The 26,454-nt window shown below is 36.2% G+C and overlaps 2 protein-coding genes and 1 pseudogene across 2 annotated transcripts; 1 reads left to right on the plus strand and 2 right to left on the minus strand.

Moving 5' to 3' along the window:
- Nucleotides 1-420: 420 nt before the first annotated feature.
- On the plus strand, nucleotides 421-2,062 carry LOC107768296 (chlorophyll a-b binding protein 36, chloroplastic-like; annotated as a pseudogene).
- Nucleotides 2,063-3,849: 1,787 nt separating this feature from the next.
- Nucleotides 3,850-4,464, minus strand: LOC107768299 (F-box protein At3g07870-like). Its single transcript, XM_016587421.2, has one exon. It carries the CDS (start codon nucleotides 4,462-4,464, stop codon nucleotides 3,850-3,852), a length of 615 nt encoding a protein of 204 aa, XP_016442907.2.
- Nucleotides 4,465-13,313: 8,849 nt separating this feature from the next.
- LOC142175339 (protein FAR-RED IMPAIRED RESPONSE 1-like) lies at nucleotides 13,314-13,730 on the minus strand. Its single transcript, XM_075241921.1, has one exon. The coding sequence runs from the start codon at nucleotides 13,728-13,730 to the stop codon at nucleotides 13,314-13,316; it is 417 nt and encodes a 138-aa protein (XP_075098022.1).
- Nucleotides 13,731-26,454: the final 12,724 nt, after the last annotated feature.

Consider the following 26,454-nt stretch of genomic DNA (forward strand, 5'->3'; position numbering starts at 1 on the left):
AATATAATCCGTCATGAATTTTTGTCAAAATAAAAGTATTATTTATTCCACATTAGATGTGGTGACAATATTACCCAAGATTAAAATAAAATAAATATTTATTCAACTTTATCCAGTTAAAAATCAAATACAAAATTAAAATATTGTACATCCCATTTTTAATTTAATAAATCAAACAAAACAAATGCTAAATAATTCAGGAATTATTAATCCAGTATTATTATCTAACATTATAATCTCAAATATAACTTTATTGGCAAATCAAAAGCAATGTTGTGTACGTCAAAAAGAAGTCAAGAAAGTCTCAGCCAAGAGATTTTTAAAAGCCACGTGGCACAGCAGAGACCTCTTTTATGCCATGTAAGAATCAGAAGGGGAATCCAAATCCAAAGCAGAAACCAATCAGCAGCAGCTGCTTTGTAATCCTCAAAATCCATTATTTTCCATAAATAAGCCTTCTTTTACTTCCCAATTAGCAGTGAAAGTAGAAAGTAAGCTTTTTCATAGTTCAAACTTAGCAGCAGCACAAAGAAGATAAAAAAAAAGAAATCTTTAAATGGCTACTTCTGCAATTCAACAATCTGCATTTGCTGGACAGACAGCTCTTAAGTCACAAAATGAGCTCGTTAGGAAGATTGGTAGCTTTAATGGTGGACGTGCCACTATGAGACGCACCGTTAAAAGTGCCCCGCAAAGCATTTGGTAATTTCTTAATTTCTTGAATGAATTATATATTAATGAGTTGTTCTTGTCGATTATTTATAAGGTAGTCTGATATGGACTATATTTTGCATATTGTGTTCAATCTTACCTCGCATTTCTGCGAGCAACTATTTTCATGACATATATTTTTGACCTCTTGATCGCACGATAACAACTCTAATGGTTGCGTCAAGATTTCCTTTTGCGTTAATTATTAAGATACACTAAAAATCAAAAAGACATTTAACACACCCATATTGAATCCATTTCCACTGAGAAAGTAAATTTGTAATTTGATAAATCTAGAGCTTGATGACATAAATATAACAAAATATTGTGGCTTGATAAAAGAAGAATTAACCCAAATTGCCACCCACCTAATTTCGTAAACTAAAAATAGTCGGCGGATGTATAATATATGTAAAATTCATGTATAATATATATATATATATATATATATATATATATAAAATGTGTATAATCTATGTATACCGGCAAGAAAGAATAAACAGTGAATCTGACTGACTATTTGTGTAACAATCCTTGATAAAATAGATATGGAGAAGATAGGCCAAAGTACTTGGGACCATTCTCCGAGCAAACTCCATCGTACTTGACTGGTGAGTTCCCAGGTGATTACGGGTGGGACACTGCTGGACTTTCAGCTGACCCAGAGACATTCGCTAGGAACCGTGAGCTTGAGGTGATCCATTGCCGTTGGGCCATGCTTGGTGCTTTGGGCTGTGTATTCCCTGAAATCCTTTCCAAGAATGGTGTTAAATTCGGTGAGGCAGTTTGGTTCAAGGCCGGATCTCAGATATTCTCAGAAGGCGGTCTTGACTACCTTGGTAACCCAAACCTTATCCATGCACAGAGCATTCTTGCCGTTTGGGCATCCCAAGTTGTGCTCATGGGCTTAATTGAAGGGTACAGAGTTGGTGGAGGCCCACTTGGTGAAGGTCTTGACAAGATCTATCCCGGAGGAGCTTTTGACCCACTTGGGCTCGCTGATGATCCCGAGGCATTCGCTGAGTTGAAGGTGAAGGAAATCAAGAACGGTCGATTGGCTATGTTCTCAATGTTTGGTTTCTTTGTTCAAGCTATTGTCACAGGAAAGGGACCAATTGAAAACCTTTTCGATCACGTTGCTGATCCTGTTGCCAACAATGCTTGGGCTTATGCTACAAACTTTGTACCCGGAAAGTGAAATGATTAATTTGTAATCTGTACAATTTGTGGGGCTACTGCATATTTTTGATGTACTATAAACCTGCTAATATATATGCAAAAGCCAACATTACATATTCTTCAATTCAGTATCTCTAATAAAAGATAATCATTATTCCCTCCATTTTAAAAAGATTGTCATAGTTTGACTTGACACAAACTTTAAAAAAGAAGAGAAGATTTGTGATATGTGGTCTTAAATAAGCTATAGCATTTGCGTGACGGTAAAACTTTTGAAACTTATGTTTTGAAATTTGACATAGCATTTGTGTGTGGCCAAGAAAGAGCTGATCTTGATCTGATTCAGTTGTCCGCGATAGAAAAATCAGTTCATGTGGTAAGTCTGGCTTGACGGCGACAACATTCTTGGCTGAAGTCATTACATGTGACTCTGAGAACGATTTTATTGTTCTGTTTTCTCTCTGCTGTTTTGCTCTTTCTAGTTGCCTGAAACTTTCTTGTATTAATGCAATAGAAGGACCTGTGATATTAGGATCACTACTCTGCCTTTCCATGAAAAAAGCAACTTCACCTACCAACTCCAAAATGTGATAACAATAGCGGATTTTGTTTGTTTTGAGGGCTTTGAAATGTGCATATATAGGGAGAGAATGGCTAGTTTTTGACGTTACAACAACCCAGTGAAATCCCACAAGTGGAGTCTGGAGAGGGTAGTGTGTACGCAGACTTTACCCCTACCATGAGAAGATAGAAAAGCTATTTTTGATAGACCCTCGGCTCGAGAAAGATGAAAAGAAATAGTAGAAACACACAATATCAACAAAGAGGGCCGGAAGGATATTAACAGCAAAGAAAACAGCAGCAACAAGCTGTAACAACAACAAATACTGGTTTGTGACATTGGTTTATTGAAATTTCAGCCAGGATGTAGCAGGGAGCCGTATGGGCGACTAGAGAACAAAATCCAAAAAAGAAATGTTAGAATGCTTATGTTAAAGGTAGCTAGTTTGATGTAGGGAAAGCAGTATTTAGTTTTATTTTAAGAGGAAAATGGCAAGAGGAAGTGCACAAAAGAGGAGAGTTGCACTTGGAAGGTTGTGTTTGAAGGACTAAAGGATTAGGTATATTAAGTCGGCTTGTCTTTCATTAGACCATTTTTTTAACATCCTTCTTGTTGTTCTGCTGTTGATTGTGTTATGAAAATTGTAAGGTACTTCTCCCAAATTTATGGATGTATTGCTTTCCAGGTTGAAACTATTGAATCAAATTATACATACAGGCAATGGACTAAAGATAGACATTATCAGCACACTTACATTAGGTCTCAGTAGTCTTTTTTAGTTTAGTGAGTTATTGTATGACATGTAAGGATAGAGTGCGCGAGCTCCTAATTTGTTGTGAAAGACAGATTATTGAGTAGTGTAATGAAACAATTCTGAAAAGAGTAGAACAGATATAGATGATTCATACAACCGACTCCAACTAGTTAGGGATTGAGCAACGATGTTATTGTTGTTGTACTGCTCCGCACAGTGAACAAATGAACCTTTGAAAGTGATAATCATAGCTTATATGTTGGTGAAAACACCAAGGAAGACACGAGTTAGTTTTTCTCACACAAATTTGACTTCTTATCCAACTGAAACAACATCTACTATGTGATCAAGAAAAAGGACTGTAAAAATCTAAAATAATACAAGCGGATGACACATAAACTGTCAAGTAACATGATAAAACTAGACTATATCAATAAAGGTGGTGATGTAATTCTCACCTAACAATTTATCTGCAGCTGTAATTAAGCATAAATGACCAGCAGCGCACCAACTTCAGCTAAAAACTACTACTTTTACAAGCAAAGATTTACCATTAAGTGTGTATTACATATTCAAGGTTAACATCAAGCATAACTGATATTCAAAAGATCACATAATCTTAAAACATTCATTGAAAATCATCTTATGTAATTACACAGAAGAAATATTTCAGGAAACAAAACAACAAAGTGCTGAACCAATTAGGCATTCCCTGAAACATTAGAGGCCTAAAGACACCATTTTGAGGATCATATAAAGCCACATTGCCACTTTTGTACTCAAGTAAGAGCTCTTCATTCTTCAACAGGCATACAACTTTCACCAAATGTTCCATGACAGAATTTGGAGTTGGTGTATAAGCCCCAATTATGAACTCCTTCACCCATGACTCTTTCACATTGTATTCTTTCATTACCCAAATTTCTGTTCCTCCGCCATTTTGGTGAGGCAAAGTTATAGCAACAGCAAGACAATCTCCAACAACTGCTAGATGAAACTTGTGAATTCTTGGCTTGTCGACAAAATCAACCTTTGGAACTTCAGCAAATACCTCATCAGCTAAATCAAAGGAAACAATAAGCTTATCACGACGTCCATTATACTTTCCAAATCGAGTCAACCAATGCATCTTCCCGTTTAACATAATTCCTTGATAATTTGAATCAATAAGGTAATCAACTTTCTCAATTCTCTCTTCAACTGTTGCCACCAAGAGTAAATACATCAACTTTTGAATTATTAAATGAACGGCCGTCATCATGATAGATGGCATAAAACATGATCTTGATCACCTTGTACTCTTTGGTAATAGGATGAAAACCAAACGCAAGAATCGATTCTTTCTTCTGAAATAGATTCATATAGCAACGTAGGTGCTTGTAGTCTCCTGTAAAAGGATTGTACACATAAAGTGCATCAGTAAACAGAGAATCACACATGCACAATAGTCCATGGCAAGAGCCATCCACTCTGCACCGATGCATAAAATTTGAATGGGGATGTCAAGACTCATGAGTTGCTCCATTCAAATACAATGCATTGGTGCAAAGTGGATGGCACGGCCCCTGCCATATGTATCCAAGGCCTGCCCAACAGCAAGTTGTAGGAAGAAGAGATGTCCATTACTTGAAACAACACCGGAAAATCGACCGGCCAATTTGCAAGGCTAGATAAATTTCTTTGATAACATCTTTTTGCGAACCATCAAAGGGTCTCACACTTACGTGGCTTTCTTTGACTTCCCTCAAATGATTTCCCAACTCCCGTAGGGTGAAGAGCGGTCAAATGTTGACCCCTGATCCGCCATCGACCAACACGGGACACTATTTTGTCCCCGCATTTGACGTTGTTGATAACTTTTCATTTCTCCAAATGTCTTTTAGTTTTTTCAAGAGCAATCTTCTAGGAACTTGTAATGCATTTAGTATACGTTTTTTATTGTGCCCAAGACTCTTGAGCTGCTCTTTTGAGTATTTATACTTCTGTATGATCAAGTGAAAGGACTATTAATAAATGGGAAAATTACTTTGGGCCACACCATGTTTGGCCACATTGACCCAAATGGGGTCATTAAAGTAAATTTACGCCCAAATTAGGGTTTCTGGCCAAACTTTATACCGAGAATGCCCTTACAGTTAGGTTTGAATATTTCTCTCTCACCCATTTAATGCTTGTCTTCCCAATACATGGAAGATCTCAAGCATGCAAACCCTATTTCCCATAAACCTTTTTTTTAAAATCTTTTTACGTATTTTTCATCCTTTTTTTTTGTAGCATACACATATATATTTCGAAATTATTCATCTATATACACGTATTTGATTGTGTATTTCGTATATCTTTCGTATAATAAGGTCTTCAAAGCCCTACTATTTAAACAAACCTAGATGACCGAAAGCATACTTAAGCAAACCTTCATTTAAACTCCTATGTTCTTCTAAGTGTGAGTTAATAGATTAAGGAATCAATAATGGTGCATTCGAAGAAGAATAGTGCTTCAAAAGTATATGTGGTATTTTCTAGTAAAAGGCGAGGAATATACTACTCATGGAGTGAATGTTCTTCTATAGTTATCGGGGTTAAGCGTAGCATCTTCCAGTCTTTCAAGTCTCACGATGCAGCCATATAGGCGTTCAATGAATTTGAAAAATCAATTGAAGGTAAAAAAAATCTCAAATCTATGGTTTTTGTTGTATTTTGTGGTAAGAAGCCGGGATTATACAAATGTTTGGTCTGAGTGTGTTAATATGCTTGTTGGAGTCGAGGGTAGCTACTTTCAAGCTTTCCAATGTTATGATGAAGCCTTCAACAAATTTCAGAAAACAAGTTGTTCACAGGAAGAGTCATCTTCAAGCTCGGCCATTGAAGAAAGTGAAGAAGTGATAACAAATAAAAATGCAGCAAGTGCTATTTCATCTGCTATATTAGCCGGCATATTTATTGGGTTGAAGGTGTCAGAAAATGTTGCAAACTAATTATGTCAATTTTAGTTCTTATTTTATCCTATATTAGAAAAGTGTTTGCTATTTTTCTTTGGTGTGCAAGAGATAAAGACTTTGTTTTTCATTTTGAATATCAAGTATTGTATAGAGTTGGGCATGATTATTTGATGTTTACTTTGTTCATTATTTATGAAGTTCTAATTTTATGACTTCTTTAGCATTTCGATCATGTTTCATGCAAACTATTCCAAGGAAATAATCTGCATTTTGTACATTTTGTATTAATCTGCATTCCTAAATTATTTTTTTTGTTATTTTCTCACTTGGATTTTGGAGCCAAATTTTGTACCCACTGATTTTTCATCTTGAGTAAATTCTGGATTATTGTGAGTCAATCATTTGAAGAGCCATAAAAATACAAGTTAGATCAATAGTGACTCCTGAATTTTTATTTAATCTCTTGTTGATTCAGTTCATTTTGTGATGGTTGCTTTTGAGTTTCATCTCTAGAAAAACTTACGTTCAAGTGAGGTTAAGATGTTTGTATCTCTGTGTTTGTGATGAATCTGCATTTGAATGTTAAATTATTTAATAAATAAATATTAGTATTTACTTTTAGTTTCTCACTTTTAGTATGGAATATGTGTGAGAAGGATACATTTCTCTTTTGATATTGCTAAAACGGATAAAAATGCATCCAAGGATCTACATGGCACTGTTCGAGTTTATGATTTGAGTAATTAATTTCTTTGAAGCATGTTTCATTTTTTTATTCTAGCTATTCTTCCTTAATTTCTTCTTTTAATATTAGAGTGGTAATTTTCATTTTGTTTTCTTCATAATAGATAGGCAAAGTGACCATATTTATGCATAAAAAACGCGTATTGCTTTTGGCTCGATAATATTTGAAACTAGGGGATAAAGGAAGCAAAAATATTTAAAAACATGTATCAAAAAATAAGAACCAAAAGTAAAGAAAGCAATGGGTAAAGAAATACAAAATAAGCATTTTCATTGATTACTTGATACTCTTTAATATATTCCAGATAATATTTGGAAGATAATTCATTTTAGCATACCATGCTACAAACATGGCATGCATAACAAAATGACTTAAAATACCAATCTTTTACTCTACTCTGTCTTTCGATTGATAAATTTTGATGGCTTAGAGGCGACTTCGGTGTCACTGCTTATAACGATAACAGGTGCATCGTTATACTCATTTTGGTCAGCGAGCAGTTCCTCCAACATGTCGTAACAACAGGTAAGAGGGTAGGAATCAAATAGAAGCCTTTTCACGTAGTCGGTGCCAATTTCACGCGTCATCCTAAGCAGCAGCAAGTTCGCCTCAGTTTTCAGCTTTTTCAACTGGTTTCTTACATCTTGGTACAGGATGTTGTGGTTAACCGAAGAACCATGAAGAGGTTTAGCAATTGTTTTTTTAGTTGGAGTTCTTTCCATTGTTATTTTTGCACTTTTCGCAGAATAGGTAGATGATTTGGATGATGAGATTAATAATATAGTTTTCCTTCTATTTATTGCATTATGGTTTGAATTTATCTAGAGTTAGGGTTAGGGTTAGGGTTTCAGATTAGTTAAAGGGAAGAGTCCCATTTCCTTCCTTTTATTTAATTTGAATCACAATTTTCAATGAATCTTTTATACTCCTCAAAGAAGTCTTTACATTTTTCAATGCATCCATTTCGTTTACCCAAAATTCTATTGATGAACTCTTGATCCAACCAGTAGTGAGAATATCTGGTTTGAGAATATTGAACGCTTAATTTCTTTCAATATTAACGGTATTTTCCAGTAAATATTTTGCCACATAATTTAACCACTGAAATAATTCTAGTTAGCCTAAAGAATTCTTATCCTAAAGAATCCGAGAGGTGAGCAACTGTCTGGTTTGGTTTGAATAGAGTTAGTTGAATTGTATTAATTATTTTGGTTACCAATATTATACTGATAACTATAATTTTTGAATCCCCATGTACTAACTATTCACATGCAACCATTTAACTTCTCAATGAAGCATTTATACTTCTCAATTAGTAGTGTGTAGGTAGAATTAGGTTGAATTGATTTAAGTCTGCATCTTGAAGAATTGATTTTTTTTAAAAAATATTAAAAATAGTCTTTGAAATTGATTTCATATGGAAGAAATGAAAACTGTTATAGCAAAGAAGACCAATATGATGAAATGAAATTTAAAAACATCAATAGTTCAACAGAAAATCAAAAGCACAACTAGCATAACTAAATCAACATGAAAATAAAAGATAATAAAGGGATAGAAAAACACAAAACACATCCTAAAAACTAATCAATTTCAACCGGATTATGATCAGAAGTTCCTTCTTCCTTCACTTGAACATTGAAGTCAACATATAGTGGTGCAACATCAACCAATGTAAATTTGACGACGAAACCTCGCTTGACATATTGTCCAAAACAAAAACTTTCCAGTCTACTTTGAACCTTCTTCGATCACCAACGCTCATAGATACATACTGCTCTTTGCCACGATAATGAAGAAGCGCGATTTCAACTATTGGAGGAAGATGCTTGTAGAGTTTTCTTGGAATATACTAAAAAAAAAAAATACTATTAAGTTTTCGAAAAATATAAAATTGAAACACGAAAGAATATATATACAATATTGATGCACAACCAGATCGTCGTAGTTGATGTATGAATCAGTCATAATCACTTTAAATATTGGATGATTCTCTTATTCATCATCACTAGTAGAAGAGTAAGTTAGGGCTCGTTTGGTAGAGGGAGAGGCGTCCATAGTTAAGGTTTGTAGGTGAGTGTTTCTTAGGTCTTTAGTGTTTTAGTATATGAGACTATATATATGGGGCCAACCCAGTCCAAAAAAATATTTCAAACACCCTCCTGAACAAAAAGGGTGTATTGAATGCTAATTTTCCCTCTTTTTCTTCGTACAATTTTGACAACGTTGTATCATATCGTTTGAGTGCTAATTAAATAGTGTTTTAATTCTAATTCCATTGCTTTTCATCCTAAATTTGAATCCTAAGTAGCAATTTTTCTAATGAAATATAGCCTAATGAATACTCCAATTTAGTATTGATAACTACAATTTTTGAATCCCCGTGTAGATATTAAATCCTATTTATTAACAAAACTATTCACATACCAACCATTTAACTTCTCAATGAAGCATTTACATCTCTTATTTACTCTTCCTTAGATTTTTTAAATTCAAGAGTGTATTAGTATGAGTTTGCAATTGCTATTTCCTATTAGTATTTTGAAATGATACAAAAAAAAGATACAGTTATAACAAAAAGAAAACAGGTAAGAGCTGGATGAAGATAGAAACTTGATATCATTCATAGTTCAATAGAAAATAAAAGTACACATTCCATAACTGGATGGAATTAAAAATAAAAGCTAACAAAGGGAAAAAAATAACACAAACATAACCTAAAAACTAATTAATTTCAACCGGATCTTCAGGAGTTCCTTGTCTTTTCACTTGCACTTTGAAGATAACAAACAATTGTGCACTTTCAACCAACTCAAATTTAACGAAACAACCCCACTTGATATCATACTCCATCACAAAATTTTTCCAGCCGTCTTTGAGCCATCTTTGTTCAGCAATGTTCATTCCTACAAACCACTCTTTGCCACCATATTGAAGAAGCGCGGTAGTATATGTTTCAGGAAGATGCTCGTAGATTCGTTTTGGAATATGCTGCAAACAGAAGAAAAAATCATTAGTTTGAAACTTAATTTTTCCAAAACCAAATCGAAACACATATATATTTCGTTTTTCTTAAAAGAGGTTCTCAATCTGTTTGTTTGAAACTAAGTTTTTCCAAAACCAAATTGAAACACATATATATTTCATTTCTGCCGCTTTTTCAAAACCAAATCGAAAAGCAAATTGTTGATTAGCATCATAGTTTTATGATGTAAGAAACTCATTTAAGCCCAAGAGGACTAGAAATTACATGTCCTCTTCTTTCGGAAATAATAGAACCCAGAACAAGAATGTGAAACATTAAAATTTTTAAAAAAAAACTCTTGAAAATCTTAATCCAATTTGGTCATAGAGAATTGAAAAAGTCATCACGAATAATGAATAATTGTATTAATTAGTGATTCAAGGTATTGGAGACCGAAATATTAAATACAATTCAACCACCTCTAGACTTTTCGGATGCTAAACAAAAGGGAAAGCATAATTTTTCAAAACAAACTATGTTGCTGCTAGGTTTCGAACCTTGGTAGCGTATGAAAGGGAAAAAACTTAGAGAGTTGATCAACCAGCGGGTCTATCGGCATTCCTGGTTGGATTCAATATTATAAATACCTTTATTAGTGAGCTGATAAAAAAAGAGAATGTTGGTACTTGTTTTAACCCAGGCAGCAAAGGTTTAGAGTTCATCAACATGACAATATTTTGAGCAAATGCTTTCTGCACTTTCTTTGTTAGAGTACAACGTAACTAATCCAAAATCACGGGGAGAGATAACAACAATAATGTCGTAGCTAATATGCCATTAAAATCAAACAAACACTATAAGAAAAAAAATAATATGTTTAAGTTTCATAAATCATTAAACACCAAAGTTTATACAAAACAAGCAAAATTTCTTCAAAATCAAAAAGTCATGGACCAAATAAAACAACAATGCAATTAGGCCTATTGAGAACTCCAAGTTTCAACTATATTCTTTATTGCTTATTATAGCTCCAAGTCTGGTTCGGCATTGAGATCAAACAAGCTTGATTGCGATTGTGTAGCGTCAATTTGCTGCAATTTAAATCAAATAAACACTATAAGAAAAGATGATATGTTTAAGTAATAAATCAAATGTAGTCGCAAAATTATACCACATTCATACCTAAGGAACCATCATGCTCAATGTTTGTACCTCTGCCTTGCCCATTACCCCTACCCCTGCGTCCACCACTTCTACCGGCACCTCTACCACCATGATTGCCACTACCACTGCCACCAATCCTGCCACCACCCCTGCCACCCCCTCTAACACCAGTTCTTGCGCCATAACTAGCTCCAAATACACTACGTGACTGTGAACTTGTAAAGTAGTATTCAATTCTTCCTCTATATCGATGCAAACGCGGCATGCCACATGAACGAGTGTATTGGGGATCTCGTAGAGTTGTGCTGTCAGTTTCATCTGAGTCATCCTATTCGGGGTTTGGCACAATCATTTCGTCATCCCAGTTTTGAAGATCATGTCCCATCTTCTTCAGATTATGCTTAACATATTGAACCTTCACGCTAGTGCCCAGTATGACTGTCCAACGGGACCGGATGGGACGGGACGAGACAGAATTAACGGGACGGGATGACATTTAGCCGGGACGGGACGAAACGAAATGGGACAAACGGGACAAAACGGTAGGCCCGTCCCGTCTCGCTAACAAACGGGACGGGACGGGACGGACGATAGGCCCATCCCGTCCCACTAACAAACGGGACGAGACGGGACGGGTTCACAGGCCTTAAGTGTCGTTTTAAAAAAAAATTATTTAAGCATTGAGTATGGAAATCGCTATTATTTTGACAATGACTAAGTTTTTAAAGTTTGCAACAGCTAGTTTTTTGAGTTATTTAATAAACTTAAAAATTAAATAAAAATTAGGAAAACTAAGTAAACAAAAGACTTGTAATGAAATATTCTAGTAATTATAAATTTATAATAGAGTTATAATTTATTTAATATAATTTCAAGCCATTAAGTAACTAAGTAAGAGTGTAAGACAATTCATAAAAATAATTCAACGCTTAAAGCCTTTTATTTTATTAATAGAACTTTCAAATCTCACATACAAATATAATTCTTTTGAAGAGCACCTAATCTACGCAGCCACCTTCTAGGAAAGGTTTTGTTTAAACTAGGGCTCTTAGTAGCCAATTATAAATTATCATACTAATATTTGTAAGCTCCTATATAACTTCGTTGTAACTTATCTATAATTTCTCTCGGACATTATTCTGGAATTGGCAATGTTGATTGATGTTCCATGAGTTCCATGCCGTCATAGCTCCCGGTGCTAAATATCTCATTGTATTCTTCTTCTTCCCTAGTTTCACCACTTGGTGTTTTCATAGATTTATATTTATCAAGCATTGATCTAACATAAGAATATATGTTAGTTTGGCAGTCTTCGAGAGATGGTTGTTTATTTTCTTGAATTGCTAAATTCTCATAAATTTTACGAACAAGTCCATTTGCACCTCTTAATTTTAAAGATGGGTTAAGTATAGTAGAAATTAAATAAACTTGGGGAATAGAAAAAAAATACTTTTTAAATTTTGCAATCATTTCATTAATGGCCGGTGCATAAGTTGGATTAATTTTGCAATCATATCATTAAGCTAGTTGCTACAGTTGTGTTAGCACTTAGCATAAGCATTATCTAAGATGATAGTTAAAACTTTATCAATGAGTCCATAAAAATCAATAATTTGTAGAACAATAGTTGCAATATATGCTCCACTATATTTTGAATCAACAAATTTATAAACAATAATACGTTTTTGCATGTTCCAGTGATGATCAACCCAATGACATGTAACAGTTAAATAATCACAACCATTAGGACTATGACCTATATCGGATGTGATAGACAATTTACAATCTAAGTGAAATAATACACAACGAATATACTGAAAATATTTGGTTTGAAATTTAAAAATATCATTTCTAACTGTGGTCTTAGAAAAACCTTAAAAAGCAAGATTACAAGTTTCTTGTATATAATGCACAAAAAAAATAGGACGCAGGACAGGCGGGACGGGACAGGATGGGACGGGACGGGACGAAACGGGACGAAATGGCCATCCCGTGTCCCGTTTAATATGGGCCCATCCCGTTTAGAATTAAGTGGGACGGGACGAGACGGGACGCGAGATGGGACGAGACGGCCCGTCCCATTAGACAGCCTTAGTGCCCAGTACTATATCACAAGCCATGTCAAAATACTTCAACATGCTCTTGTATGTCTTGCACTCAGGAGTCATGTTTGGGTAACCAACTTGATGGAACCGATTCAAGTGTGGCCTAATAACATCGCTTCTCCACCTTGTCAGTATATACCTTTCATAAATTTTATCAATCTTCTTGTGCGACAAGATCTTGAGTATATGTCAATAAAGTATCCCTCTAGACTCGAACCATTTGCAGTTACAACTAAAATAATTGCCGATAGGTATATATTCAACAGTGTACTCAACTGGATTTCTATCATTTTTTACAACTGAATAATCACTAATGATAAATTTCTCAACACCAGGGACAACTTGATGATCGTCGGGGCTGCTGACTTCACAATGATACAATTTCCTTAGCTGTGTCTTGAAATATTCATGCATTGTATGTGTATAACACTGAATTGCCTGCTCCTCCCACTTGAACATTGACTCACACACAATTTGAAATCCCTTTGACCTGTATTCCGCTTCCAACTCTTTCTCATGCTTATCTCTTATAGCTAATTCATACTGGTGAACAAACATCTTAAGAGTTCTTTGACGGGTAATATATCCATCAAAGAACCCATGCATCCCCTCACTTCTTTGCGTAGATAGCATTCCAACCCAAAATGTATTGTATTTGGCATCACTTCAGCAATGGCTGGCTTAATGCTCTGTCATTGATCAGTTATGATCACATCTGGATGAACATTTTCCATGGCCTCAAGCCAAGTTCTAAAAACCAATTTATAACTATCGATATCTTCATGAGGCATGGGAGCACATCCCAGTAAGATGGACTGTCTATGGTGATTGATGTCAACAAATATAACACATGGCATATTATATCGATTCACAACGTACGTCGTATCAAAGCATATCGCATCATGGAATTGCTCATACACTACCTTACAGTGTGAATGCACCCATACCATATTTCGCAGCCTACCAATATTATCAACGTCTATTGAATAGAAAAATTCCTTATCCTTTACCTGCATTTCACGAAAAAAGTTGAGCAACGACTGTGCGTCCCCTTCTCGCATTTCAAAATTCCTACTCTTTAAAATAAAATTTTTACAATCCTTTGGAGTGCAACCTAAATTTTGCGGTCCACCACGTTGAACCTCGGTAAGTCTAATATTCTTGGAGGGTCTAATGCTAGATTGATCGTGAGCTACAAGATCCCTCTTCAAAGAATCACAAACGGACCTATGTCCAGCCATCAGGCACGCTATGGAAGGGAGAAAATCATGGTTGTGATCGTGAACAATTTTAGAGATGCGCCAATAACCAGAATCATCCAAAACAACAGCGAGCCTAACTTTACAATTGTTACTCTTGGTGGTAAACTTTGTTTTGCGAATCCTAGCCCTATCACAATAATAAGTTATGTACCTGGCAGTGTCACCACCCTTCTTGTTAGAATTTCTTTTGACGACGGAGAATCCTTTCAATCGTGCATGTTCTTTGTAGAATGCAAACAAAGAGTCTTTATCTCTAATCGCATTTCAGAGATTGGACCTACAACCACATCCTCTTCAGTGAATTCATTCTCCATTTCCTGATCAACATCACATAACTCTAACTCATTTCCTAAAACCTGCTCCTCATCATAGTCAGCTTCTCCGTAATATTCTCCATCGTGTTCTTCATCATCATCATCTAAGAGCACAACATTGTTGAAACTGCCGTGAGAATCAACATCGACCCATTTGTATTCATTCAACAAACTGTCATTCGATGTCATCCCTAAAGACCTGTACAACTCGTCCCTAAACCGATCAAACCTATTATCTTGGTTCATATTCGTGGTTGTTGTATTTGTGTTATGTTCATTTGGATTCATATTTTCTTGCACCACCAAATTTTTTTGGTTTGAATCCATTTTTAGATAAGGAGAAAGTGTCCACTTGACTTGGTTTGATAAGGAGGAAGTATACTAAATCGTATACCGTATTTATTTTTAAGAAAATATAATAATTTGTATACACATAAATACAATGGAAATACAAATATAATTCAAAGACTCTTCAGCTACCAACATTTAATTTTCGCATACCTCAATGCTTGGGAATAGGAAGAGCTTCTCCACATTTAATTTTGTGTTTTGGAGGAAAAAATGTAGGCTAAATAGTTAGGGGGTCTTTGATGTCTTTTCACGCGTGTGGCCAAAGTTGGGTCCCTAAAGTTGGGCCGTTTAGCATCACTCTAATAAATGTCATTCTTTTGACAAAACCGAAACATGCTTCAACTAGCAACAAGAAAACTAGACATTATCATACAGATGGTGATAATTCATACCTAACCATTTATCTCTATTCAAGCATAAATGACCTGCACTCTGCAACTACAGTGCTCCAAGGGTGATCAGGCAAACACCCTTACATTTTGTATATGTCATGACCCAAAATCTCATATGTCGTGATGACGCCTATATCACTACTAAGCAAGCCGACAATATCAATAAATCATCATATCTTTTAAATGCAGAAAATATAATAATTAAATTCAGCGAAAGAAACTCACAATTTCAAATACAACACTCCCAAAATCCGGTATCACTATGTACATGAGCATCTAATATGAATACAAAGTCTGACTGATAAAATCACTGTTTGAAAATATAGAACAGTACAATAATTAAACAGGAAGAGAATCAAGTCTGCGGACGTCAAGCAGTTACCTTGATAGTCTCCAACATAATTAACTTCAAAATCTAGCAGTTGCCGTATCCGGAAGCATCTGGATCTGCACACGAAGTGCAGAGTGTAGTATGAGTACAACTAACTCAATAAATAACAAGACTAATCTCTGGGTTGAAAGAAATGACAAGCTTCGTAGGTACAGTCCAGTATAAATAATGGTACAAAAATGTAGGCATCCTTTCAAATTTAACAGTTAAACTCAGTACAAGTGAAATAGATCAATACTGCATGATATGGGGAATATGGCATCTCAGTAGAAAGACCTCATGTAAATACTGGTCATAAATTATCCGGTCACTTGATACTATTTATGGCCAATCCAGCCCAGGGGTGTTCCAACCCGTATATAAATACACATCAACTGACAGTCAGTCACTCAATACCGTATAAGGCCAATCCAGCCCTGGGGTAATTTATTCACAAATATAAATGATACGGACAAGATCCATATCCAGGTAAATTCATTACAATATAAATAAGTAAGACAAGCCCATGCCCTGGAAAATTCATCCCAAATATATATAATCATCAACGCTCACTGGGGAGGGGGGGAGTGTACAAACTCCGGAGGGGCTCCTTCAACCAAAGCGTGACATAAAGCCTATATGGCCTACTGCAGGCGGGCAGTCCTGATCCGTATAATAACAAAGCCTATAAGGCCTGCTGCAGGCGGGTAACCCCGATGCATAAAATAGTAAAGCCTATAAGGCCTGCTGCAGGCGGGCAGCCCCGATCCATTTAATGATAACGTATATAAAGCCAATATGGCCTGTTGCGGCGCGCAACTCGATCCCATAAATATCCTCACAATGGACGAATATGACCGAGTGTGAAATGTATATTTTTGAAATAATTAATTCCACAGCAACATGACCCCATGGGTCCCAAAATATTGGCACATAACCTAAACACGATATTTAATAATAGCCTCGACTCAATTTCTCTAACACGTGGAACATGTTCAGATAATAACATGATTCTTTAATTTTTTGACTCCACAGAATTTATTCAAGTCATAATTTCAATAGTGCACGTCCACACGCTCATCAACTATCGTGTGCGTCACTTCCTATAACACTAATTCGGGGATTCATACCCTCACAACCAAGTTTAGAAATGTTACTTACCTCAAAACGTGTAATTCTTTACTCTACTATGCCTTTGCCTCGTGAATTGGCCTCCAAACGCCTCGAATCTAGCCACAATTAATTCGATTCAGTCAATAAAATTTATTGGAATTAATTCCATATGAAAATAGAATTTTTCCTTAAAAACCCGAAATTTAACTCAAAAATTGCCCGTGGGGCCCACGTCTCGGAACCCGACAAAAGTTATGAAATCCGAAAGCCCATTCAACCACGAGTCTAACCATACCAATTTTACTTAAACTAAGAGGGTTTTCTAATCTTTCCAACTTAATTCACCAATTAAATGTTAAAAACAACCATGGATTCGGGTAATTTGACCAATAATGAGTTAAGAACACTTACCCCAAATACCCACGCAAGCATCTCTCCAAAAACAGCCTTCTACCGAGCTCCAAATTTGATTTTGTAGTATGAACTCAAAACCCCAGTTTTGAACCTTTTAATTCTGCCCAGAAATGCCTTCATCGCGTTCGCGACCATAGCTTCGCGTTCGCGAAGTACAAAAATGTGCTGCCAAGATTCATTCTTTGCATTCGTGATCTCCTCATCACGTTCAAGATGCCTTCCGACCTCTGCCCTTTGTGTTCGCGAGACACGATCTGCGTTCACGAAGGCTTAACGCCAGGCAGGCCCCTATGTCACGACCCAAATTAACCCTCCGTAAGGTGTCGTGACGGCACCTAGTCTTTACGACTAGATAAGCCTAATATTACAAAAAATGTAAAGAAAACACAACATTTTAAAGATAAACAACATATTGTGAATAACCAAAAGTAGTACCACTCGGCCTGTACAAAATAATTTTCCAAGACCCGAAATATCACGAAGTCACAAGCTGCTAAAATCTATGTAGCTCTATACAAAAGTCTGAAGATAATAAAGAAAGTCTCTATGCGAGGGAGTAGAAGGGGACTCCGAGGATCTACGGACGCAAGCAGAAGTACCTTGAAATCTCCTAGAATCAGCAGCATGCATTAACCCCGAGGCTGATAGCTCGCACCTGGATCTGCACACGAAAACATGTGCAGGAAAGATCATGAGTACACCAGAATGGTACCCAGTAAGTGCCAAGCCTAACCTCGGTCGAGTAGTGACGAGGTCAGGTCAAGGCCCCACCGAAGTAAATATAATAAATTAAATAGTAAAAGATATAAGTAAAGTTTTAGGGTAACACAGTTAAAGAAATTCTCGAAAATTTAACAGTTAAGGGAGCCCTCGGCTCAGAACAAGGTAAACATAATGGAAAATCTCCCGGGATACCGTCCCGTAGTTCCGAATGAATATGCAGTATATGGGGATCTCCCGGAATACGTGTGTAGTCCCAAAGTAAATATGCAGTGCTGAGGGATCTCCCGGAATACATCTGTAGTCCAAAAATAAATATGCAAGACAGGGGGATCTCTCGGAATACGTCCGTAGTCCCAATTTAAATATGCAAGACAGGGGGATCTCCCGAAATACGACCGTAGTCCCAATTTAAATATGTAAGACAGGAGGACTTGTGACTCGCGACTCCTATGAACCTAGATGCTCTTATACCAACTTGTCACGACCCAAATTAACTCGCCGTAAGGTGTTGTGACGGCACCTAATCTTTACGACTAGGTAAGCCTAATATTACGAAAAATGTAAAGAAAACACAATATTTTAAAGATAAACAACATATTGTGAATAACCAAAAGTAGTACCAGTCGGCATATACAAAATAATTTCCCAAGACCTGAAATATCACGAAGTCACAAGCTGCTATACTCTATATAGCTCTGATACCAACTTGTCACGACCCAAATTAACCCTCCGTAAGGTGTCGTGACGGCACCTAGTCTTTACGACTAGATAAGCCTAATATTACGAAAAATGTAAAGAAAACATAACATTTTAAAGATAAACAACATATTGTGAATAACCAAAAGTAGTACCACTCGGCCTATACAAAATAATTTTTCAAGACCCAAAATATCACGAAGTCACAAGCTGCTAAAATCTATGTAGCTCTATACAAAAGTCTGAAGATAATAAAGAAAGTCTCTAGGCGAGGGAGTAGAAGGGGACTCCGAAGATCTACGGACGCAAGCAGAAGTACCTTGAAATCTCCTAGAATCAGCAGCACGCACTAACCCCGAGGCTGATAGCTCGCACCTGGATCTGCACACGAAAACATGTGCAGGAAAGGGCATGAGTACACCAGAATGGTACCCAATAAGTGCCAAGCCTAACCTCGGTCGAGTAGTGACGAGGTCAGGTCACGGCCCTACCGAAGTAAATATCATAAATTAAACAGTAAAAGATATAAGTAAAGTTTTAGGGTAACACAGTTAAAGAAATTCTCGAAAATTTAACAGTTAAGGGAGCCCTCGGCTCAAAATAAGGTAAACACAATGGGAAATCTCCGGGGATACCGTCGCGTAGTTTCGAATGAATATGCAGTACATGGGGATCTCCCGGAATACGTGTGTAGTCCCAAAGTAAATATGCAGTGCTGGGGGATCTCCTGCAATACGTTCGTAGTCCCAAAATAAATATGCAAGACAGGGGGATGTCCCGGAATACATCCGTAGTCCCAATTTAAATATGCAAGACAGGGGGATCTCCCTTCTACTCCCTCGCCTAGAGACTTTTTTTATTATCTTCAGACTTTTGTATAAAGCTACATATATTGTAGCAGCTTGTGACTTCGTGATATTCCAGGTCTTGGAAAATTATTTTGTATATGCCGATTGGTACTACTTTTGGTTATTCACAATATGCTGTTTATCTTTAAAATATTGTGTTTTCTTTACATTTTTTATAATATTAGGTTTACCTAGTCATAAAGACTAGGTGCCGTCACGACACCTTACGGAGGGTTAATTTGGGTCGTGACACCCTAGCTCCCTTTCCTCTTCGCGTTCGCGTTCGCCCACTCACGTTCGCGTAGGCTTCCCCCGTCTCTTCTTCGTGTTCGCGATGGGTAAATCCCAGCAGCCTAACATCCTTCTTCGCGAACACGTGAGACCCTTCGCGTTCGCGAAGAACAATACCGGATATCAGTTCTAGCAGTTGCAAAACAAGAAAAAATGATCCGAAACCATCCCGGAACTCACCCGAGCCCTCCTGGACCCCAACCAAACATATCATCAAGTCCCAAAACATCATACAAACTTAGTCGAACCCTCAAATCACCTCAAACAATGCTAAAACTACGAATCATACCCTAATTCAAGCCTAATGAACTTTGAAATTTCAAATTCTATATCTTGTGCCGAAACACATCAAATCAATCCGAAATGACTTCAAATTTTGCACACAAGTCACATTTCACATTACGGATCTATTTCAATTTCTAGAATCGAATTCTGTCCCCGATATCAAAAAGTCAACCCCCCGGTCAAACTTACCAAAATTTCAACTTTCGTCATTTCTAGCCTAATTCCACTACGGAACTCCAAATAATTTTTCGGACATGTTCCTAAATCTAAAATCACCATATAGAGCTATTGGAATCATCAGAATTCAAATCCGTGGTCATTTACACATAAGTCAACATCCGGTCGACTTTTTCAACTTAAGTTTTCCATTATGAGACTAAGTGTCTCAATTCATTCTAAAATCTCTCCGGACCCGAACTAACTAATCCGATAAGTCATAATACAACTATAAAACATAAATTGAGCAGTAAATGGGGAAACGGGGTTGTAATACTCAAAACGATCGGCCGGATCGTTACAGTATACAAGTAAAATGCTATTATCCCAATGAATTCATTTTTTACAGCACGTTTAATATATATTAATTTTCAAATAAAAAAATAGCATCTATCTATCTATCTATATTATGAACACCAAAAGTTAAAAGTTGAATTATCAAAATACCCAATCTAAATAACCTAAAATATTTTACTTCTAAATAAGTACTATTATTTAATAATAATATTTAAATGATATTAATATTTAAGTTTGATTTGTCTTTCCAGAAAGGTTGTGACCCTCCAATTTTGCACCTAACCGTTTGAGTTCTAAAATTAGTTATTGGTGGCTTGTAATGAAAAGCCACATTCTTATATGAACTTTGTCAGCCAATGAATTGTAAAGAAAGCCACACTTTTAATATTAATCTGCATTAAGAAAACCTCAACGTTACGTTTTTAAGAAACTCAAAGTCAGTTCATTATTGCAATCTTAATTACACCTCTAAAGAATCGCGAGATGTATCATTTGAATACCTTTATTCACGGAATACTTGATGATGGATAAGTCAAAGCTTCATATAGAACAGGATGATCCAACTTCCCTCCGTTACCTAATCTCTTCATTTCTCCAAGTTCCTACTTGGATATGAGACACTTATCATGGTTAAAAATTGATGGATGAAATTTAATTGAATAAAACAAAACTCTAACCACAGTTAAAGTATTTAATTCCTTCTTTTATTCATTACCAAATAATATCTTTTGCAATCATACAATTATAGCTAATTAGCTACACATTATCTAAGATTCTTTCTCTTTTTCTTGTGGTAATTTTCTTTCTGTGAGTTAACTTTTTTTTTAATTCTACAAAATCTTCCATTCTCATTAAAAAATAAGAAATAGAAGTAAGTTCCAACATTTTAATAATTAAAGAAGGGTACAAATAGTAGAAGTAAGTTCCAATCTTGCACCAATTTTAAACCAATTTTTTTCTTGAAACAGAGGAGGATAATAAGGGGAATTTGAGGGAACCAACAGAAGAAAAATTCTCAGCTCTATTTTTAGCTTTCACAACACAGAAACAACGAAAAACAATTGTTAGAATCACTGTTCAGCATCGACTTCTGGGAAAACAAAAAACAAGGAAAATCCACATTCTTATAATGTTCACTTACTAGAAAAAACATATCGCTATTAAATTTTCCATCCATTTATGACATATCTCATTATCTATATATCACATCATCTTCCTTTTCTTTTTCTTTTGAAATGGATCCACTTACAAAAAAAACATAATAAATTGAAGTTAATTAATATCACGTGTATTAATATTTATCAATTATATAATAACATCATCGTATAATTTTTTTTTTGTCACATTAAAGTAATTGAACTTTACACTTTACATGCTATAACACGACATATGGGACCCTTGATGATGACGTTGTTATAAGCTCATCGTTTCCCTTTTGTCTTTCATCCTTATACTTTGTAGCTTGGTTTTCTAAACTAGTTTTTTAGGGTGTGTTTGGTACGAAAGAAAATACTTTTCGAAAAATATTTTTTAATTTTTTCATGTTTGATTAGCTTAAATATTTTAAAAAATATTTTTTTTATAAACTCATTTTTCTCCAATTGAAGGAAAATATTTTCCTTATAAACTCATTTTCCTCCAATTAGAGGAAAATATTTTCCTTATCAAGAGAATGGAAAATATTTTCCAAAACTCCTTCTCAACCTTCCCTACCCTATTCTCCACCCTCACCAACCCACCCCACACCCTCACACCCACCCTCCTAACCCCACCCATGCCTACTCATCCCACCCCCTCTCTCGTAAAGGCTTTTGTTTTTTCAAATTTCAGTTTTTTTTTTCCGTCACCACCTACTCTACTAACACCACCCCGCAAAAAATATTTTTTTGTAATTTCAAATTTTTGTTTTTCGTTTTTATGCATCACCCACCCCCACTGCCCCACCCCCACCCCGCACAATATTTGTTTTTTTACTTTTTTTTTATAATTTCAAATTTCTATTTTTTCGTTTTTCTGCCACCCTCCCCCCCCTTCCCCCCCCAAAAAAAAAATTATATATTTACAATTTTAGTTTTTTCATCTTTCGGTTTACATATTCGAAATTTTACAAGTTCCAAAGTTATGAGTTCGGAGATTTATGTATTTGGAAGTTTACGCGTACCAAACATCGAAAAATAAATAAGATTACTACTTGTTTTCGAAGAAAAAATATTTTCCATGAAAAATATTTTTCGTTATACCAAACACACCCTTAATGTACAAAAGAAGTTGTTGATATTCGGTACATGTTTAATTAAAGATTATGTGATCTTCTGAGTATATCAATATATGCTAGATATCAACAATATTTTAAACAAACTTATTTGAATGTAAGAGTTCTTGTGTAGTCTGTCTCCATTTCCCTAAGGAACTTGTTGATTTCTCTTGTTTTCTGGAATTAATTCCCTCGAATTATTTTGAATGTCGGAGTTAAATGCAGTATCAGCTGCCTGTTGGAAATATTAGTTGAATGTGCATAGCCTTTGCTTTAAGTGTATTTTTATATATAGTTACTATACCTTAGTGGAACTGTGACAAACTTTTGCAGGTTAATAAGCTTCACTAGATTCTTTAATCTATTGTGAAAGCTTGTGTTTATCAAATAGTTCCTCCGTTTACTTTTACTTCGCATGTATACTAAAAATAAATTTTTAAATTTACTTGTCATTTTATGCATATCAAGAGAAGATAAATTTTTTTTCCTGTTATGCCCACAATATTTATTACTCATTTCAAATCATTTTCTCAAATCCAATAAAATATGCATCAATTAATATGAGTATCATGGTAAATTATGTACTTCATTTATTATTTCTTAAGAGGTGTGAAAAGTCCAAACATGCCAAGTAAAAGTGAACGGAGGGAGTAATTAGCTTCTCTGAAAATAATGTAAATATCAATTTGATTTAGAAGGTAAAGTTTTAAACTCCTCTAGCTCCGTATATCCAGATCCATGTATAAGTTAAGTTGTGGTAATTGAACAGAATACTTTATATTATTGTCATTTTTATTCTATTACGAACTAGAATATTATTTTGCAACTCTGAGTCATGTTATACGTCTGTTTATCCTCAAAATCGGATAACAATTGAATTTATATATGATTTTAAGGATACGTTATCGAATTTGATACAAAATGATAAATCAGATTGAAATTGAAATAAGCACTAGGAAAGTAAATGCAAACCACGTAAGTTGAATAGTCTTAGCGTTGGAAGGTTAGCCACCCTTGAGCCAAAAGAGTTTTTATCAATATCAGAATGAAATGACAAGAGAATAATAAGAACTAAAAATAACAATATATTGTTTTAGGATGCATGTTACAATATGGTTTACAAGTAATCAGATCCCTTTTATATAGTAGGGGAGTCCTATTTTAGGTACAATTTTATAAAAGGTAAAAATCTCTTGGTTTGCTGATTTGCCAGTTCCCTATTGATACGTGCCGAAATTTTCGCCGTGATATCTGACTGGTTACAGATGTTTCGGCCTTCTATTATTCCGGTCTTCTGTTGGTTGTATCGGTGATAGTTTCTCGAGCTTACTCGGGGTCAGGGTCGATTCCGGGATCATGGACTCAATGTTCTTAAGGACGAACATTCTGACCTCGTGTTCTGGTTCGACGAGACTCGGGGTCGATCTTCAACCCCTCACATTCCGAGTCCGATCTGTCATGTAGTAATCAAGCCCGATTTCGACCGTAAATAAGGTCTTATGCATCTTTATTGGAGAGTAAGCGACGAGAAACGACATGAGCTTCTGATTCTCACCTCGATACTCTGCGTCAGAAACGATAAAATGAACGAAACATCTCGTCAATCACGTTTTAATGGCATTAAATGCCCGTCAGTTGCTGGTCGGCCACTCCTGGCTTTGAACCGTCGTTTGAAAATTATAAATACCTCCTTCTTCATTCATTCAAACTTTACATCCAAACTTTCTTTACTCTTGTTCCTTATAAATCTCTACATTTTCTAGCACTTGCATCCTGATTTCTTGAGATCTTTGTAAGAACTTTTGCTTGTCTTCACTTCGAACCGTCAAGTGTACCCCTTTAACTTCCTCTTTTTCATCTTTTTACCCTCAATTTAAAAGAAAATGGTGAAGACTTTAAAAATAGTTCCCCAAGAAGAAACTACTTCTACATCATGGCTGGCCGGCGAGGAACCAGCAGCGGAACCTCCTCTTAGCATGTTTATCCCTGGCGGGTGCTCGGTGACCGCCGATTTTAAGGTTAAAAAACCTGCACCCGTTCCGGGCCGGTGTGAGAAGGTCTCGAGGTACATCTGCTCGATCACTGAAGAGATTCTTCGTACAGTCAAGAAAGATTGCAACTTGGTTGGCAAAGATGTGGTGGTTCCCGGGGCCGAAGAAGATATTACTACCCACGTCGAGGGATACTTAAGTGTTTACACTTATCCTTTTATACTAGGCCCATTGGACCTGGTAATTATCCACTTCTGCAGAAGGTACGAGGTGTGCCTCAGCCAGATTCATCCCTCGTTCTGGAGGATCGTCATTCTTCTTCGGTTCTTTGTGAGCAAGATCGACGGATGTTCGTTCACCGTCGACCACCTCATGCGCCTATATAGTCCCCGATTCTTCTGTGGGGTGCTAATTAAACTTGCACGCCGGGCTAGTAAAGCCCCATTCTCGAGCATCGATGAAGACCGAGATCGAGGTTGGCTAGGATGTTTTGTCCGAGTGAGGACCTCGGACCTGATCCCGGCAGAGTACATGTCGTTCCCCGAGAAGTGGAACACGAAACGTAAGTAAAGTTTCATTTTTCCCAAAATTTTATTTTTTATTCTCTTTTCCTTCTTTCTTATCCGTGTTTGGTGGTGGTGCAGATGTTGCTCGGGTCCCAAAAATAGTCCCTCAGGAGTGGGTCGAGGGAATTGTGTCATAGAAACCGTATTCCGAGCACGCATGGTGCGAGCTTTCAAATGGCCAGTGGGAGGCCCGTTCTCATGGTGAGATTCTTTTCTTGAGTGGACAACACTTAGGTTTCCTGGCCGAGGAGCTCGAGATAGCCAATCGAGAAAACCTGGCCAAGGAGCTTGAGACGGCCAATGTATAATTATGCATAATAATTATACATGTATACATGCTTTGTGCCAGGGCTCGAGCAGTCTATGAGGGCATGATTCATTTTACCGTTTGGCCCTTACAATAAATCTTATCGATCGAGATCCTTCAATCACGAAGTTTCTTTCCTTGCTAAAGTCGATATTCGAGGGTAATGCCCCCCAGTATTTGGGGATGATCGAAGAGAGGCCTCGAATGCTATTGTGATCTTCGTCACCAGTTCATAGTCGGCCTTCAATTAAAGTTAGCACGATTTACTTATTGCCTCATTAAAATTCTTGCCGGAAAACCCATTTGGGACAAAACTGGTTCAAGGAAAAAAAGTGCAACGCGTGCTTTTAGACCTAAAATGTTGTATCGTTCCTTGTTGGTTACCTACAAGTGTTAGTTTAAAATGTAAATAAGAGAAAGAATGGGCCGTACCTTAGCAATAATATCGTTTCAAGTGAGTTATATTCCAGTTCTTCGGCAGTTGCTCGCCGTTCATTGTTCCGAGTTTGTAGGATCCCTTTTCGGTGATCTCGATAATTTGGTACGGTCCTTCTGAGTTAGGCCCCAATTTTCCTTCGTTCGGGTTTCGGGTGCTCAGTGTGACCTTCCTTAGTACTAAGTCCCCGGTATTGAAGTGTTG

The sequence above is a fragment of the Nicotiana tabacum genome, chromosome 21 (assembly GCF_000715075.1).
Source record: "Nicotiana tabacum cultivar K326 chromosome 21, ASM71507v2, whole genome shotgun sequence".
Taxonomy (NCBI): domain Eukaryota; kingdom Viridiplantae; phylum Streptophyta; class Magnoliopsida; order Solanales; family Solanaceae; genus Nicotiana; species Nicotiana tabacum.